This window comes from Diorhabda sublineata, chromosome 8 (genome assembly GCF_026230105.1).
Source record: "Diorhabda sublineata isolate icDioSubl1.1 chromosome 8, icDioSubl1.1, whole genome shotgun sequence".
Taxonomy (NCBI): Eukaryota; Metazoa; Arthropoda; class Insecta; order Coleoptera; family Chrysomelidae; genus Diorhabda; species Diorhabda sublineata.
The window spans coordinates 9,979,317-9,998,631 of NC_079481.1; the positions used below are offsets into that span (position 1 = coordinate 9,979,317).

General features: G+C 35.1%; 1 protein-coding gene across 1 annotated transcript in view; it reads right to left on the reverse strand.

Annotated features, from left to right (window-relative positions):
- Window positions 1-19,315, reverse strand: part of LOC130447709 (regulator of G-protein signaling loco) — a 38,424-nt gene that overhangs the window by 12,073 nt on the left and 7,036 nt on the right. Inside the window, exon 4 of the mRNA XM_056784675.1 lies at window positions 4,688-4,795. Coding sequence (XP_056640653.1) covers window positions 4,688-4,795 — 108 coding nt within the window. The remainder of the gene's footprint in view (window positions 1-4,687; window positions 4,796-19,315) is intronic.

Sequence of the window (19,315 nt, forward strand, 5' to 3'; positions counted from 1 at the left end):
CAAACCGGCGTCGGAGGTCTTCTACAACGCCCTGATGCTTTAAACGTCATAGATCATCGTTATTTGGTGTTTGAAAAGATCGGATCAACAATAGGTGAACCAAAAACCGGCGTCGGAGGTCTTCTTCAACAAGCTGTTGCTTTAAACGTCATAGATCATCATTATTTGGAGTTTGAATAGTTTGAAGAGATCGGATCAACACTAGGTGAACCACAAACCGGCGTCGGAGGTCTTCTACAACGCCCTGATGCTTTAAACGTCATAGATCATCATTATTTGGAGTTTGAATAGTTTGAAGAGATCGGATCAACACTAGGTGAACCACAAACCGGCGTCGGAGGTCTTCTACAACGCCCTGATGCTTTAAACGACATAGATCATCATTATTTGGAGTTTGAATAGTTTGAAGAGATCGGATCAACACTAGGTGAACCACAAACCGGCGTCGGAGGTCTTCTTCAACAAGCTGTTGCTTTAAACGTCATAGATCATCATTATTTGGAGTTTGAATAGTTTGAAGAGATCGGATCAACACAAGGTGAACCAAAAACCGGCGTCGGAGGTCTTCTACAACGCCCTGATGCTTTAAACGTCATAGATCATCATTATTTGGAGTTTGAATAGTTTGAAGAGATCGGATCAACACTAGGTGAACCAAAAACCGGCGTCGGAGGTCTTCTACAACGCCCTGATGCTTTAAACGTCATAGATCATCACTATTTGGATTTTGAAGAGTTTGAAGAGATCGGATCAACACTAGGTGAACCAAAAACCGGCGTCGGAGGTCTTCTTCAACAAGCTGTTCCTTTAAACGTCATAGATCATCATTATTTGGAGTTTGAATAGTTTGAAGAGATCGGATCAACACTAGGTGAACCACAAACCGGCGTCGGAGGTCTTCTACAACGCCCTGATGCTTTAAACGTCATAGATCATCGTTATTTGGTGTTTGAAAAGATCGGATCAACAATAGGTGAACCAAAAACCGGCGTCGGAGGTCTTCTTCAACAAGCTGTTGCTTTAAACGTCATAGATCATCATTATTTGGAGTTTGAATAGTTTGAAGAGATCGGATCAACACTAGGTGAACCACAAACCGGCGTCGGAGGTCTTCTACAACGCCCTGATGCTTTAAACGTCATAGATCATCATTATTTGGAGTTTGAATAGTTTGAAGAGATCGGATCAACACTAGGTGAACCACAAACCGGCGTCGGAGGTCTTCTTCAACAAGCTGTTGCTTTAAACGTCATAGATCATCATTATTTGGAGTTTGAATAGTTTGAAGAGATCGGATCAACACTAGGTGAACCAAAAACCGGCGTCGGAGGTCTTCTTCAACAAGCTGTTCCTTTAAACGTCATAGATCATCATTATTTGGAGTTTGAATAGTTTGAAGAGATCGGATCAACACTAGGTGAACCACAAACCGGCGTCGGAGGTCTTCTACAACGCCCTGATGCTTTAAACGTCATAGATCATCGTTATTTGGAGTTTGAATAGTTTGAAGAGATCGGATCAACACTAGGTGAACCACAAACCGGCGTCGGAGGTCTTCTTCAACAAGCTGTTGCTTTAAACGTCATAGATCATCATTATTTGGAGTTTGAATAGTTTGAAGAGATCGGATCAACACTAGGTGAACCAAAAACCGGCGTCGGAGGTCTTCTACAACGCCCTGATGCTTTAAACGTCATAGATCATCACTATTTGGATTTTGAAGAGTTTGAAGAGATCGGATCGACACTAGGTGAACCAAAAACCGGCGTCGGAGGTCTTCTTCAACAAGCTGTTCCTTTAAACGTCATAGATCATCATTATTTGGAGTTTGAATAGTTTGAAGAGATCGGATCAACACTAGGTGAACCACAAACCGGCGTCGGAGGTCTTCTACATCGCCCTGATGCTTTAAACGTCATAGATCATCGTTATTTGGTGTTTGAAAAGATCGGATCAACAATAGGTGAACCAAAAACCGGCGTCGGAGGTCTTCTTGAACAAGCTGTTGCTTTAAACGTCATAGATCATCATTATTTGGAGTTTGAATAGTTTGAAGAGATCGGATCAACACTAGGTCAACCACAAACCGGCGTCGGAGGTCTTCTAAAACGCCCTGATGCTTTAAACGTCATAGATCATCATTATTTGGAGTTTGAATAGTTTGAAGAGATCGGATCAACACTAGGTGAACCACAAACCGGCGTCGGAGGTCTTCTACAACGCCCTGATGCTTTAAACGTCATAGATCATCATTATTTGGAGTTTGAATAGTTTGAAGAGATCGGATCAACACTAGGTGAACCACAAACCGGCGTCGGAGGTCTTCTACAACGTCCTGATGCTTTAAACGTCATAGATCATCATTATTTGGAGTTTGAAGAGATCGGATCAACACTAGGTGAACCAAAAACCGGCGTCGGAGGTATTCTACAACGCCCTGATGCTTTAAACGTCATAGATCATCATTATTTCGAGTTTGAATAGTTTGAAGAGATCGGATCAACACTAGGTGAACCACAAACCGGCGTCGGAGGTCTTCTACAACGCCCTGATGCTTTAAACGTCATAGATCATCATTATTTGGAGTTTGAATAGTTTGAAGAGATCGGATCAACACTAGGTGAACCACAAACCGGCGTCGGAGGTCTTCTTCAACAAGCTGTTGCTTTAAACGTCATAGATCATCGTTATTTGGAGTTTGAAGAGTTTGAAAAGATCGAATCAACAATAGGTGAACCAAAAACCGGCGTCGGAGGTCTTCTTCAACAAGCTGTTGCTTTAAACGTCATAGATCATCATTATTTGGAGTTTGAAGAGATCGGATCAACACTAGGTGAACCAAAAACCGGCATCTTGAGGTCTTCTTCAACGAGCTGTTGCTTTAAACGTCATAGATCATCATTATTTGGAGTTTGAATAGTTTGAAGAGATCGGATCAACACTAGGTGAACCACAAACCGGCGTCGGAGGTCTTCTAAAACGCCCTGATGCTTTAAACGTCATAGATCATCATTATTTGGAGTTTGAATAGTTTGAAGAGATCGGATCAACACTAGGTGAACCACAAACCGGCGTCGGAGGTCTTCTACAACGCCCTGATGCTTTAAACGTCATAGATCATCATTATTTGGAGTTTGAATAGTTTGAAGAGATCGGATCAACACTAGGTGAACCACAAACCGGCGTCGGAGGTCTTCTACAACGTCCTGATGCTTTAAACGTCATAGATCATCATTATTTGGAGTTTGAAGAGATCGGATCAACACTAGGTGAACCAAAAACCGGCGTCGGAGGTATTCTACAACGCCCTGATGCTTTAAACGTCATAGATCATCATTATTTCGAGTTTGAATAGTTTGAAGAGATCGGATCAACACTAGGTGAACCACAAACCGGCGTCGGAGGTCTTCTACAACGCCCTGATGCTTTAAACGTCATAGATCATCATTATTTGGAGTTTGAATAGTTTGAAGAGATCGGATCAACACTAGGTGAACCACAAACCGGCGTCGGAGGTCTTCTTCAACAAGCTGTTGCTTTAAACGTCATAGATCATCGTTATTTGGAGTTTGAAGAGTTTGAAAAGATCGAATCAACAATAGGTGAACCAAAAACCGGCGTCGGAGGTCTTCTTCAACAAGCTGTTGCTTTAAACGTCATAGATCATCATTATTTGGAGTTTGAAGAGATCGGATCAACACTAGGTAAACCAAAAACCGGCATCTTGAGGTCTTCTTCAACGAGCTGTTGCTTTAAACGTCATAGATCATCATTATTTGGATTTTGAAGAGATCGGATCAACACTAGGTGAACCAAAAACCGGCATCGGAGGTCTTTTTCAACAAGCTGTTGCTTTAATACGATTTGGGGCTGCACCCTTACAAAAATCAGTTGGTATTGCTCAGGATGCTGGTTAGAGGTTTGATTTCGTAAACCAGATGATTGAGCGATTTCCAATGTTTTCCGTTGAAGCTCATTTTCCTTTTAATAGACACGTTAGCAAGAGAAATTGCCGCTACTGGAGTGCTAACAATCCAAAACACAAACATCAATAACCTATTTCATTCGTGTAAAGTTAACGCGAGGAATTAAAAAAAAATTGAAGATGAAAGAGGACGCGAAGTTAAAGTGTTTCCCGATCGTTATGCGACGACTTTCGCCCCCACTTAGTCCCGATTTAGCAACTATAGACTTTTTCCTATGGTACCTTCCTGGTACGATTAAAAGAGAATGGATGCTGTGAACGCTATTTTTCTAATAAACTTTTTATTGCTTTTGAAATTAATTTTGAGACACCTGGTATTTAAACAAATAAAAATATCCAAAAAAAAATGGTAATACTATAAGCATATATCCAGGGGGAATAGAAAAAAAAAGGATCGAAATATAAAATTCTATCCCAAAGGATCTTATAGATATACGAGGTATTATCGAAAAATTCGTTGCCCATAGCAGTAATAAAGATTTTCAATTATTAATTTTTAATTTTAAAAAAATTGTTCATTCAGCAACATTTAAAAGTATTTACAAATAGTATAAATTCAAACTACGATCTTTCTACTACGAAAATAAAAATTTCCAAAAAAAAAATGGTAATTTTATCGATAAAAAAATTGAATTCAAAATAATGGTAAGAAAAAAATTGATTCACTTTGAGTATATTAAAAAAAAAATAAAATACCCTTACCGCAAACATATGTAGTCCCAAAGGATCCTCCAGTAACTTTTCGAAAGAACCCGCCCAAACGGAAGGTCCTTCGGGATAACTACATTTAACAAAGTTTTGATCATCGCACTGTAAGAGAAAAAAATTGTTCAGATACAATAACATGGCGGTTTCGCGATTCAAACCCTACTAAAATCGGTACTGAATCTCGAAATAAAAGTAGCGGGGGGGAGGAGGAGAGCGATGGATTTTATGCTTGACGCAGTTTCTGTTTATTAGAATGAGCAATTTTACAAGCAGCGAACGTTCTCAATGGGAGACATTAATAGGATAAATTTTCCCTGTTTGTCTAGTAGATATGCGGGATATACGGTGTGTTCAAAAAGTAACGTAACATACTAATTCAAAAAAAAGTTTTTTTTTTGAACCGTTTAAACCGTTTGCTCGAGTAAATAACATCGTTATTTCAAAAGGCATTTTCACATCTATTAACGATTAACATCGATATCTATAATTGTGGAAATTAAATGTTTTATTCAATATATTGTAAAGTCGGTACTACACGAAGCGTCCAAAATTTGCGTTCAAACGTACGACTGAGTATTGAACGAACGCGAAAACGTTAAGCCGGTACTACACGATGCGTCCAAAGTTCGCGTTTAAACGCACGACTGAGCATTGAACGAACGCGGAAACGTTAAGCCGGTACTACACGATGCGTCCAATGTTGACTGAACATTGAAAGGAAGGTTGCGACTACACGATGCATCCAAAATTCGCGTTTAAACGTACGACTGAGCATTGAACGAACGCGGAAACGTTAAGCCGGTACTACACGATGCGTCCAATGTTGACTGAACATTGAAAGGAAGGTTGCGACTACACGATGCATCCAAAATTCGCGTTCCAACGTACGACTGAGAATTGAATAAACGCGGAAACGTTAAACCGGTACTACACGATGCGTCAAAAAGTCGCGTTTAAACGTACGACTGAGAATTGAATAAACGCGGAAACTTTGAGCCGATACTACACGATGCGTTCAATGGTGACTCAATATTGAAAGGAAGGCTGCATCTACACGATGCGTCCAAAATTCGCGTTCTAACGTACGACTGAGAATTGAATACACGCGGAAACGTTAAACCGGTACTACACGATGCGTCCAAAATTCGCGTTTAAACGTAGGACTGAGAATTGAATAAACGCGGAAACGTTAAACCGATACTACACGATGCGTCCAATGTTGGCTGAACATTGAAAGGAAGGCTGCAACTACACGATGCGTCCCAAATTCGCGTTCCAACGTACGACTGAGAATTGAATAAACGCGGAAACGTTAAACCGGTACTACACGAAGCGTCAAAAATTCGCGTTTAAACGTACGAGTGAGAATTGAATAAACGCGGAAACTTTGAGCCGATACTACACGATGCGTTCAATGGTGACTGAATATTGAAAGGAAGGCTGCAACTATACAATGCGTCCAAAATTCGCGTTCTAACGTACGACTGAGAATTGAATATACGCGGAAACGTTAAACCGGTACTACACGATGCGTCCAATGTTGGCTGAACATTGAAAGGTAGCATTGAAGCCTCGAGGACAAGAAGTGCGTGTAGTTGTATTACAAGTCCTAATTCCAATGTTGGATCAAACAAAGCGACTTTCTATAACCAAAATTGGAAGAAAAGTATTCATCAAATGACCTACGCACTACGACTACACGATGAGTCCAATCATACCAACGTTGGAAGTATTGGACGCATCGTGTGATCCCGGCTTAAAATTATGGTATTTTGTGTAATACGAGGGCGAATGCTTTCCAAGAATCGTTTCAAGAACTGTCCAGATTAGCAGGTTGAAACAAGCCTAATATGAACAACACGTGTTGAAAATGGGGTTGCTGAGTCTGTGGTTCCCATAAGGGGCGGTGATGAGTTCTTTCCAACCCTTCAAAAAACTGTCCTTGACTGCTATTAAATACCAAATGGAATGGTCAACGTCTACTTTGCAAATTCACCGAATGATTTCATTTTCCTCAAAAAACCAACTGAGAAAATTGTGAATTTAGATGAATTCAAAGTTTTCGTGGAGAATTTTCCTCGCAGAACGATTGGAAAGTCCAAGGAGAGAAGCGCAGAATCCAATTTTTGCCACAACGACTTTCCAAAGTATTGTCAACGTCTACTTTGAAAATTCACCGAATGATTTCATTTTCCTCAAAAAACCAACTGAGAAAATTGTGAATTTAGATTAATTCAAAGTTTTCGTGGAGAATTTTTCTCGCAGAACGATCGGAAAGTCCAAGGAGAGAAGCGCAGAATCCAATTTTTGCCACAACGACTTTCCAAAGTATTGTCAACGTCTACTTTGAAAATTCACCGAATGATTTCATTTTCCTCAAAAAACCAACTGAAAAAATTGTGAATTTAGATGAATACAATGTATTCGAGGAGAATTTTTCTCACAGAAAGATCGGAAAATCCAAAGAGAAAAGCGCAGAATCCAATTTTTGCGTGATTATCTTCTAGATGTATATGCATAGTGGCCGAATAGCTATAAGTACCCAAACAATCTACTTCAAGAACGCACTGTATAATTATGATTTGAATTTTACGTATTAGCGGATGTTTTAGAACATCCTGTGTGACGAATAAGGCATTTTATGCTATTTATTGGTCATAGTATCTAAATTTTAATTCTAGACAATCTGCCAGATATACTAAATTCAAAAATCAACACAATTGACGAATGTCAAATTATTAAGAACCTAATATCCTTGTACAAGCTGCCTTAAACACTAAATCGTATCGTATATAATAGAAAATTATAAATTTTGGAAGACAAGGTATATTAATGGTCCTTAACTATATGATTTACGTGAAATTTTAATAGACGACATAATAAATATAATGTAAATTAATAAGATTTCCTTGTAAATGATTTTAATAAATCTTCTAATGATTACGGTAAATATAATTTTCTATTCGATATTAATTGTATAAACATTATTTTTTTTGTATTCATTTCATTCATTATTTGTATACCAATTAACGTCGCATACGAAAGTCTGTTGTTGAAAACAAAATCGTGATGTCATCTCTCAACGCCGCTAAAAAATTCGAGTTAATTGAGAAAACATTTTGTACAGTAACTGTTCCATTTAATCGTCTTGAAATTATTAGTCTCGTTATTTCAAATTTCCGTTTTCGAATTCGTTGTTTCAATTAACATTTAAATCGATACACTGCAAGCCAAAAGTTTAAGACAACATTAATTAAGTGTTTAATTGCTCTAACTTTCGCAAAGTCCGCAATTACGGACATTGCTTTCGAGCTTTTCCCAAAAAAGTTCAATGCGATCGAGATCCGGGTTCCGAGGAGGCCTAAACTCTCTTTCTTTTTCAAATATCCTTTGCATAATTCAACTATCGTTGATCGAACGAACGACTGAGAAAGTTGGACGACGAATATTCAAAATTCAAACCAAACAACTGCTCTGGTACAAACATGCGATGAAGATGGAGCAGAAAAATTGCCCGAAGACGGATTGGAAGAAGACGAGGAAGACCCTCAAGCACCTGGAAGAAAGGAATTGAACAAAATCCAGGAAAACGAGTGGATAGATAGAAAAGTGTGGGATGCGGTATAGACAGCTGTAAGATTTTATAATTATTATTGTATACGAAACGATTTAGTATTTAAGGCAGTTTGTACACGGATATTGGGTTTTTAACTGTTTGATATATGTCGAGACGCTAGTCGGATTATTAAAAGGAACTTTTTAAACAAAGTTTAGCCAAGTTAATGATTACCTAAACAACTGTAGATTAACTGTATAATGAACGTGTTAAAAGGAAACTAAATGAACCGTTTCCGTTTAAAAGTGGATTTAAAATAATTATTCAGTTAAATCAATCAACGGTATTTCCGTTGTATTGAAGAAACCATTAACCTGTCCCGGAATAGAAAATATACGTTTTGTAGTCAACTTTCTCGTATATACACTGCCGGTTAAAAGTTTTTACCCATCCACGGACTCTCATTTTCTTCAGATCACTTTTTAAGTCAATATCTTTTTGGTATCAGTTTTCTTCATTAGATTCATCGTTTCTTCTCCATAGATCCCAACGCTGAAGATAAATATCTGGTCTTTTTGGAAGAATGGTAGTGAAGATGTCGAAATAAAATTAAATGAGTTGAAACGCATTGACAATGGAAGCATGAAGAGTGGGAAACAGTTTTAGCGATGAGTAAAAGTTTGAGGTTAGAATGTTAGATCTGTGAAATACGAGGAAGGCTTGGTGATGATTTAGGGATATTTTGGCAAATACCAGACACCAAGAAACACGAAAAAAAAAAGACTTTTCTATCGGTCGGAAAGGTTTTAAGCCCTCGAAGAGTTAACACCGGTTTGACAGCTTCCTAAGACGTCAACATCGAGAAATCAGAAAGTTTGAATTAGTCGATAGCAGCAAGCAACTTCTGAAGATGTCACGGTGTTGCAAACCAACGTGAAGATGTTTTCGTGTGTCTTATTGATTATAAAAAGACCTTCGACATAGTGCAATACAAGAAAATTAGATGCAGGATTGGATTGTTCTCTGAAAGAATGATTACATTTTATATTTGGTATGTTCTGTGGACTTTGGACTTTGAACTTGATTCAACAGCTTATGATCTAGAGCATAATAAAGAGCTGCAGGGGAATAGGAAAGGAACAAATCTCCTGGTTGCAGTACATCCAGAAAGAGATGGTTTACAACCGGATTCTGCTTGCCAACAACATCAAAGGTATTTGATAAGAAGAAGAAAGCAGATCTAGATCTTGGAGGTAACCAAAAATTGAGGTGGAGTGAGTAAGTAATCAGATCACTTCTTATCAATGACCGAATAACCTCCCTAATCCCTTTCTCTCTTAATAATGGCTTCGAAGTGGAATCAGAAACCTGGTATGGGAAAATTCGAGGATGGTTCCAAAGTAGAAAGGCATGTTCCTAAGATGAACTCTGTGCAAGATGGATGCCGCGTTTGATCACATTGGAACAAAAACCGTGTCGTGAAGATGTTTCCATCGATCGTTTCACAGAAATGAGGCCGTTTCATGGAACGGAACAAAATAACAATAAAAAAAATGGATTAACGAGAGAGGACTAGGTTCAAAGAAGGTAAAGATCGTTCCAGCTGCATGGCGTCGAGTTTTTGGGATGCACGATGGATTATTTTTTATTAAATTGCTACTACATGCTCCCTATTCGGTGGTGAACGATTTTCCAATAAAGAAGAGGTGATTTCGACGGTTAATGGCTATTTTGTGGAGGGTATCGAACTTATTGGACATTTCGCTGGTAAAATTATATAGAAAACTGTCGAAGATATGAAACCACGAACACATTTTGTTCGTATAAAATTATAAATCGATTGTTATATAATTTAAATTTGTATTTTATTTTACGTTACCTTTCTGAATTTTAATAAAAACTTTTTGGTATTCTCTAGCATTTAATATCAACATGAATAGAATATATTTAGAACTGAATCATCGTATCATACACCTGTTAAAAAATTGTTTTCAAGATAACGTTTACGTTGATAAAATTTACGTCTTACGAAAAGATAACGATTCGATAATTATAGTCCGTCCTTTTTATTATTTGCGCAAAGAAAACTGAAATAATTCGTTTTTTACGATTTATATCATTTGAGGTGCCTAAAATCAAAAACCGCCAAGTCAAATATCCACAAAGTCCAAATTTTTTTCGAAGTTACGTGTCCAAAGGCACTTTCAAAATCCGCCAAATCCAAATCGGTCAATAAGAGCTCCTAGTTTCGTCACGTGATTACCCATGATCGTCTGGGAAAAAAGTTCAGGAATGCTGTTGCAGACTTTAAACGGATCTACCGGATGTTTTGACATTAAATTCAATAAGATTTATAGTGCACGACCTTAATGGGGACCCAGATCATAGTTAATTGATTCCGGTTGTTCCTTGGACAATTGAGTTCCATTAAGGTATCAAATTCCGTACTTTATTGAATAAACCGAATGAAATTTCGCAAAAATCAACTCCCCCAGATTTTACTCAAGTATCTGCGATAGTTTTTCCTTGATCAAAGATGAATCCTTTCGTTAGCACCCCAGCCCGTTTCGAAGTTATTAAAATGTATCTAAACATTCCCGAAAATATTGATTTTAGTTACAATTTTGAAAAGGGCTTGGGGGAAAATGGAGTTTCGTAGGTAAAAATTCTTTTTAGGGTTCGTCTTTTAGAAACTACGTCGAGTTTTTCATTGGTTCAAATTTAATGTGAAGTGGAAGAGAGAAGAGAGTTAGTTGAATGTGTAAAAAAAGCTATAGACCTACCTCTTGCGATAATAAAGCGGAACCGGACATTGAAGCAGGCCTTCTATTTCTATATCTTTGAGAGTTTGTTCTACGTAAAGAATTATTGAGACGTTGTAGGGGAGGTCTCATAGCCACCACCAATCCATTATTCATATGGTTTCCATCTCTAAATAATAAATACCACATGCAGCCCAGTTAGAACTAATATTTTGTACAGGAATTTTCACTAATAAACTCAAATGTACGAGGGTAGTTTGAGGATGACAGACTGTTCAATCAGGAAGATAACTTATTGGAACATTTTGTCTTGAACTATTCGCTTTTCAAAAATTTCGATAATTTTTAAATTTGAAAATAGAAAATTTGATTTTGAGTCAAAAAAATCTACTAAAAACAGCCGAAAAACCCTCGTCAGTTGAGGTATTTCTAACCTCTAGAAGAAGAACTCTTTTTTTTAACATATGTTTTATTTCAGACTTCGAATCAGCGTAGTACTGACCAATTATCACTTTTTTTTTTAATTTATAAACTTTGGAATGCCAAAAACTGATCCAAAAAATAATTTTTGTTTTGTAGAAAAAACTTTTCTCGGTTCAAATCCATTATTTCGAATATATTTTCATTTCTTTGGACTAATGGACTTCTGAAGTTTCATTTGCTGTAATATATTATAAAGATTGTCCCTCATAAAGCATGACAATTGAGGCTTCAAAGTACGGCCCAAAATTTTGCGAAAAATTGATTTCTTCGCAATCCAAATACCAAATTCAGTACAATTTATAAGAGTGTTAAGGACCTTAAGAATATAATTCCATAAATAATAAATACTTATTGAGACAAGAGGAAATGCTTCAGATAAAAACAGGGTCTTGATTCGTCAGATTTAAATAGAATTTTGACAGACTTTTCCGTCGAAACATTCCCTTACATATTAATTTAGTAGAAAAGATATTGGGTAAAAACAAACTGCAATAAAGAGGATCAATTACGATGAAATATCATGTTATAGTTTTGGAAGCCGTCCCTGTCTGATAAAACATAATTTTGAGAAAATTACTTATAAATACGAGATGACTGGAAATTCCAAATCAAAGGTCAAGAGAAGCACGAAAAAATTGATGGATACAATATTTTGGGACTGCGAGAATACGAGGACGGTCCTAAAAGTACTTGACCTGATCTAAATATGGCTAAAGTTGACAGCTCCAGAAATGTTGAAGAAAATCCTATGGATAATTGTCGACTAGAAGTGTGCGAACTAGAAGACATTTTACATCGCGTATTACCTGAAAGTTTGGATCTGAGCGTCATGAAATTGTTTGGCATTTAGATAATTCAAGTTTGAATTGCTATCTCACGCACCCTTTTCGCCAGATTTAGCACCTTCAGATTAGTTTATGTTAACAGATTTGAAAAAATGGAAAGATTTTGTTCATGTCGATTGGTAATGCCTAGTTTAAGGAGCTTAGACAAGAATTCGCGGACGTGTGTTGAATTTGAGAAAGTATTAACATGACAGGTAATTAGTTATCTGGATTTTCGAAATCGGATCCAAAATTTAAATAAGAGAATCATAGAGAGATCTACAAATTTCCATATCGAGGGAAATATCGATTAACGAGCTTTATCTATTATCTCGTTATAACAATTTGTTAATTCACTATATTTTGTATTTATTTCGAAAATTCGAAAATTCAATGTAAGAAATAATTTGAGTGTAGTAGTGAAAATTCCTGTTTGTTATCAATGTTAATAAAGTTAATTTTTTATACTAAACTGTTTATATATAAAGATAGAATGTTAAAGCGATGAGGCGAATTTTATTTTAGACTTTTTATTAACTTTATCACTATAAACAGTCGTTAACCCAAATTCATATAAGAACCTCTTAAATCTTACTAGGTATTCATTCTAACCAAATTTACGAGGGTTGGCCTTTTATATAATTAGCCTGGTAAAAGATATGACATTCCATCTAAATATTTCAAGTCATTTGTCAATTTTACCTTCGATAAAAAGTCGAATAAGAAAAAAACACTTGGTATATAAACAAATATTGTGTCCGATGAACTCTATAATTAATAAATATTATGATTACGATAAAACGAAATATCAAAAGTCATGGAAATATTTTAAAAATTTATATAATCATGAAGCAAAGTTTTTACGAGGGTGGTTCGATTATTACTACAGCCTATAGAGGAAAAACTTTCGGAAAACGTCAAAATCGCTCAAAAATACAATTTCTCGAAGTCTATGGAAACAAAAACAAGTAGCACGGAACCAAATCTAGTGAACATGGTGGTTACTGTATCATTCCGTGGTGCTAAAGTTTTATGATATTCAGACATTGATGTGAATACGTGACATTTCTATCATTAAGTTTGACATTTTTAATGTTAAACGTTTCGTCATACGAATTTCATATTGGATTTAATCCACGCGAGGTTAAGTTCTTATCGGACTGCCCTTGTAGGTCATAAATTTGATAAATTGATGCATATGGAACAAAATTTATCTGGAAAATATGTTTATTCATATACAGAGTGTACTTCTAAATACCTGGTCGTTATAACAAGGTAAAATTTTTTTAAACAAAATAATTTTTATGGAAAAAAAGCAAAAAAAACATAGTGTAATACGAGGGTTGCTACCTAAGTTTTAAGATATTCGGACATTAATGTTAATAAGTCATTTCTATCATAAAGTTTGACATTTTTAATGTTAAACGTACTCAGGAAGTTTTGTCATACGAGTGCTATTGAATTGTTTATCGATACCGGAATTTTTTGATCAAATATCTGTATTCGTGCGATGAGTTTCGACGTGGATTAAATTATTTCAACCCATCGTTTTTTTCAACAATAACCTTTTTGAACAGTCGAAACGTCGAATTGTTAAGTCAGTTTTTGTTTGGTATCAAAAGATTTCTTCTTCTTTCCGTAGATCGAAAATAAATTGCGAAATCAACGTTTTTCTTCATCTGAAGAATTGATTAATGCATTCAAATCATATGTTTTGGAGGTACCTCAATCGGAATGGGGATTTTCTAACTTAAGTAAACTTAAGTAATGGTAAAGTGAGGTTAGGATATTTTTTTTCGTGGTTTTTGTGTAAAGTTTCGTGTATTTCGCAAAAGGTATAAACCCTCGTATGAAGTAAACGAGAATTTTTAGTTAGAAATAACGATTTTCTAGATAAAATTATAAATAATTTCGATTTTTTCAAATTGTAAATTCGGTTATAATTTTTATACACATTCTGTATATTACGTTGAGGTTATCTACCTACATACGAACGCGTGCGTAACAAATAATTGCGCAAGACTTAATTTTAGCTTATATTGTCAACAAAATTAAATTAACATTAAACAAAACTTGATGATTCAAATTTTGCCACGTATATATCAGACATTACATTCCACAGGGCGTTTTTCTAATTAATGCCGACGCAGGAAATGAGTAACGATATGAAAGAAAATTGATAAACAAACATATTTAAACGGATATTAAATTATTTCCACGGAAAACAATCTTACCTAAACATCGGAGGAAATAAACTCAAAACACCCATTTTAGCACGATCGTTGGAAATATCTACACTATACTGAGAGGAAATTTTTTGAAGGTTATATCGTGAGGGAAATATCCCCCTAGAGGTTCCTTGATCGAGTTGATTTTACAAGAAACAGGTGCGTGAACCGCACCTGTTACCTTGAGCGTTCGACCGGAATGAGAGTCGTTACATAATGTTTCAAATACAGTGTGTACCGAAAACACAGGAAACTTCCCAACCGAATAACTAAAATCTCTCTTGTAGTTAAGTGTTTTATAGATCAGGAAAAAGATTTTGACATAGTTCGATATCATAAAATTGTTTAAATATTGAGGGTATTCGACCAGAAAGTTATACGATGTATTAGAACCAATCAAGTGCAGTTAAAGTTGATAACAAACTTTCAAAGGTTAAAAAAATCGACTGCGAGGGTCTCAAGAGGCTTCAAAGGCTATCTAACCAAATTTACAACACAGGAAACATTTACTGGAACAATAAATAGATCCAGAGATAATGCCAGATCAAGTACCTGTTGAATTGCTCAAATAAATTATTAGACAATGAAGGTTTCAAAGGCCGAAACAATCGACTACGAGGGTATCAAGAGGCTTCAAAGGCTATCTAACCAAATTTACAACTCAGGAAACATTTACTGGAACAATAAATAGATCCAGAGATAATGCCAGTCCTAGTACCTGTTGAATTGCTCAAATTATTAGACAATGAAGGTTTCAAAGGCCGAAACAATCAACTACGAGGGTATCAAGAGGCTTCAAAGGCTATCTAACCAAATTTACAACTCAGGAAACATTTACTGGAACAATAAATAGATCCAGAGATAATGCCAGCCCTAGTACCTGTTGAATTGCTCAAGTTATTACACAATGAAGGTTTTAAAGGCCGAAAGAATCAACTACGAGGGTATCAACAGGCTTCAAAGGCTATCTAACCAAATTTACAACACAGGAAACTTTTACTGGAACAATAAATAGATCCAGAGATAATGCCAGCCCTAGTACCTATTGAATTGCTCAAATTATTAGACAATGAAGGTTTCAAAGACCGAAACAATCAACTACGAGGGTATCAAGAGGCTTCAAAGGCTATCTAACGAAATTTACAACTCAGGAAACATTTACTGGAACAATAAATAGATCCAGAGATAATGCCAGATCAAGTACCTGTTGAATTGCTCAAATAAATTATTAGACAATGAAGGTTTCAAAGGCCGAAACAATCGACTACGAGGGTATCAACAGGCTTCAAAGGCTATCTAACAAAATTTACAACACAGGAAACATTTACTGGAACAATAAATAGATCCAGAGATAATGCCAGACCTAGTACCTGTTGAATTGCTCAAATAAATTATTAGACAATGAAGGTTTTAAAGGCCGAAACAATCGACTACGAGGGTATCAAGAGGCTTCAAAGGCTATCTAACCAAATTTACAACTCAGGAAACATTTACTGGAACAATAAATAGATCCAGAGATAATGCCAGACCTAGTACCTGTTGAATTGCTCAAATAAATTATTAGACAATGAAGGTTTTAAAGGCCGAAACAATCGACTACGAGGGTATCAAGAGGCTTCAAAGGCTATCTAACCAAATTTACAACTCAGGAAACATTTACTGGAACAATAAATAGATCCAGAGATAATGCCAGATCAAGTACCTGTTGAATTGCTCAAATTATTAGACAACGAAGGTATCGAATGCTTTCTAAGCAAATTTACAACACAGAAAACTTTCCAACCGAATAACTAACATTTTCACAGTGTTCAATACCATAAACTCGTTCAAATATTGAGGGTATTCGACCATAAAGTTATACGATATATTGGAACCAATCAGGTGCAGTTAGAGTTGAAAACGAACTTTCAAATGTTAAAAAAATCCTTAGAGATGTTAGGAATTTCTGTTTAACTTTTGTTCGATGATGTTTTTTGAAAAAAAAGCGTTTTTCAAAATATAAATCAGCGTCTATAAAAATTTTTGATACCCTCGGTATAAATAGAAACATTTCTATCAGGTTATGTCGCTTATAATTAATTCGTAAATATTTTTAGATGTGAAAATATTTATGAATAGAAAAATCGTTTGACGTAGAACTTCTATATTTGTATATGGTAAATTAAAATGGAAACACTTCTAATTAATTTGATTGTTTCATAGACAAATAGATATTGTTTTTATTATTCTATTATTTCTGTAACTCAGTAGTTACCACGTTGTTGAATATTTTTCCAATTTTAACCAGGAGAATATAATTTTTCTGTAATTTTATAATTTCGCGGTACCCTCGTATTTTGGTTTTAGAAAATCGAAAAATTAAACGATTTCGACTAATTTTTTTCTAAAATCTTCGTCTTATTGGCGGATTTACGAAAAAAATATGAGAATATAAAAAATGGAAAATTAACTTTGAAAAATTGAAAATTTTCACCATAAAAAAATGGCATCTTACTAAGGTTAACTATTGGAGGAAAAAAAAATTTTTTTTTCAAATTTGCGAGTATTTCACACGAAACTGTTTAGATTTTCGTAAAGACTCTGTATATCGAAATAAAGTCCCTAATTATAGTGGACAACCCTTTATACCTTCGTATTTAATGAAAAAAGCAGCAAATGTATAGAAAACAAAATTTTGGAAAAAAACTTTCAAATTTGTGAATATTTCACACGAAACTGTTTAGATTTTCGTACAGACCCTGTATATCGAAATAAAGTCCCTAATTATAATGGACAACCCTGTATACTTTTGTATTTAATGAAAAAAGCAACAAATGTTTGGAAATAAATTCGAAATTTTGGAAAAAACCTTCAAATTTGTGAGTATTTCACACGAAACTATTTCGATTTTCGTACAGACCCTGTATATCGAAATAAAGTCCCTAATTATGGTGGACGACCCTGGTTTTAGAAAATCGAAAAATCATCCGATTTCGATGAATTTTTTTTATAAAATCTGTAAAAACGAAGATTTTTTTTTTTCGGGTGTTAAATGATGGACCCACGTTCCATGTAACGGAATTATTTCCGTGAAACACTCGATGGAAACATCTTCGCGACATATTCACCAACTTCTTCTGATAAGTGTTGACATCTTTTGGATGATTTCGGGAAGTTAATTGAATGTTTGGGTTTAACACTTAAATGAATAAATATTTTTGTAAAAACATATAAATGCGGTTTTTTCAGACCTCTTATCGCTTCTCGTTATCAATATAAACAGGAAATTTGGGCAAAAAAATCGTATATGTAAAAACTGATTCAATAATTAATTTAAATAGATATTAGGGCGATGAAAAAAATTAAAAAATTGATATCGTTTATCGACATCGTAAACTAACGAATTTAGCTTCAGAAAGATAAAAAAACTGATGGAAATGTATTTGACGACGGGGTAAACGAAATCAACCCTCTATAAATTATCACCCCGAAACTTTTACAATTGGATACGTTCGTTTCAGCACGCAATGTGTATTAATTAAGTTAATTCGAGTTTTTTTCCCTCTCATCTGGGCAATTCATCAATGGAATATTACGCGGAATGTCGGGTAATTGTTTATAATTGGACTCGACCAATTGGTCGGTTGAAAAAATTGTTGAATTGTCGAGGTCATCGCGCGGTAGATATAATAGAAACGTTATTTCGGTTTGTTGTATACGGGAATGTTTAAAAAAATCTCTATTTCGTGTGTTAGACGCCAAACACTCTGAATACGTGAATAGAGATATTTAGAAAATTCTCAATTTTCGTGTAGATACTGATTCGTTTTTCGTGTAGACCCTGTATATCGAAATAAAATCTTTAATTTTCCTGGTCGACCCTGTATACCATCGTATTCAATAAAAAAGCAGCCAATTTGTGAGTATTCCAAACGAAACTGTTTAGATTTTCGTACAGACCTTGTATATCGAAATAAAGTCTCTAAATATGGTGGACGACCCTGTATACCATTGCATTTAATGAAAAACGCAGCAAATGTATGGAAATGAATTCTAAATTTTGGAAAAACATTAAAATTTGCGAGTATTTCAAACGAAATTGTTGATATTTTCGTACAGACCTTGTATATCGAAATAAAGTCTCTAAATATGGTGGTCGACCCTGTATACCATTGCATTTAATGAAAAACGCAGCAAATGTATGGAAATGAATTCTACATTTTGGAAAAACATTAAAATATACAGACCCTGTATATCACATTTAAACCTTCAATTTTTTGTATTGACCCTATATACCTTTGCATTTATTCAAAAAAGCAACAAATGTATTGAAATAAATTCGAAATTTTGGAAAAAACTTTCAAATTTGTGAGTATTTCAAACGAAACTGTTTAGAATTTCGTACAGACCCTGAATATCAAATTTAAACCCTCTATTTTTTGTATTGACACTATATACCTTTGTATTTAATAAAAAAGCAACAAATGTATGGAAATAAATTCAGAATTTTAAATTTCAATTTTAAATTTGTTAGATTTTTACTTATTTTTTTTTCACATACCTCAGGCAAACTAACAAAGGTTTTTTGGTACAGACCTCGTACAAGTTAATTATATCAAAATAAAATCCTCCAATTTTCGTGTATACTTTCATATTTGATCAATAAAATTACAATATATGGAAATAAATTCAAAATAGTTCGAAATAAAAAAAAATAACAATTCGTTAGTTATGTCAAAAAAACGTCAAAATTTTCATTTCATTCATCCGGTATACATCTTATTTAGTAA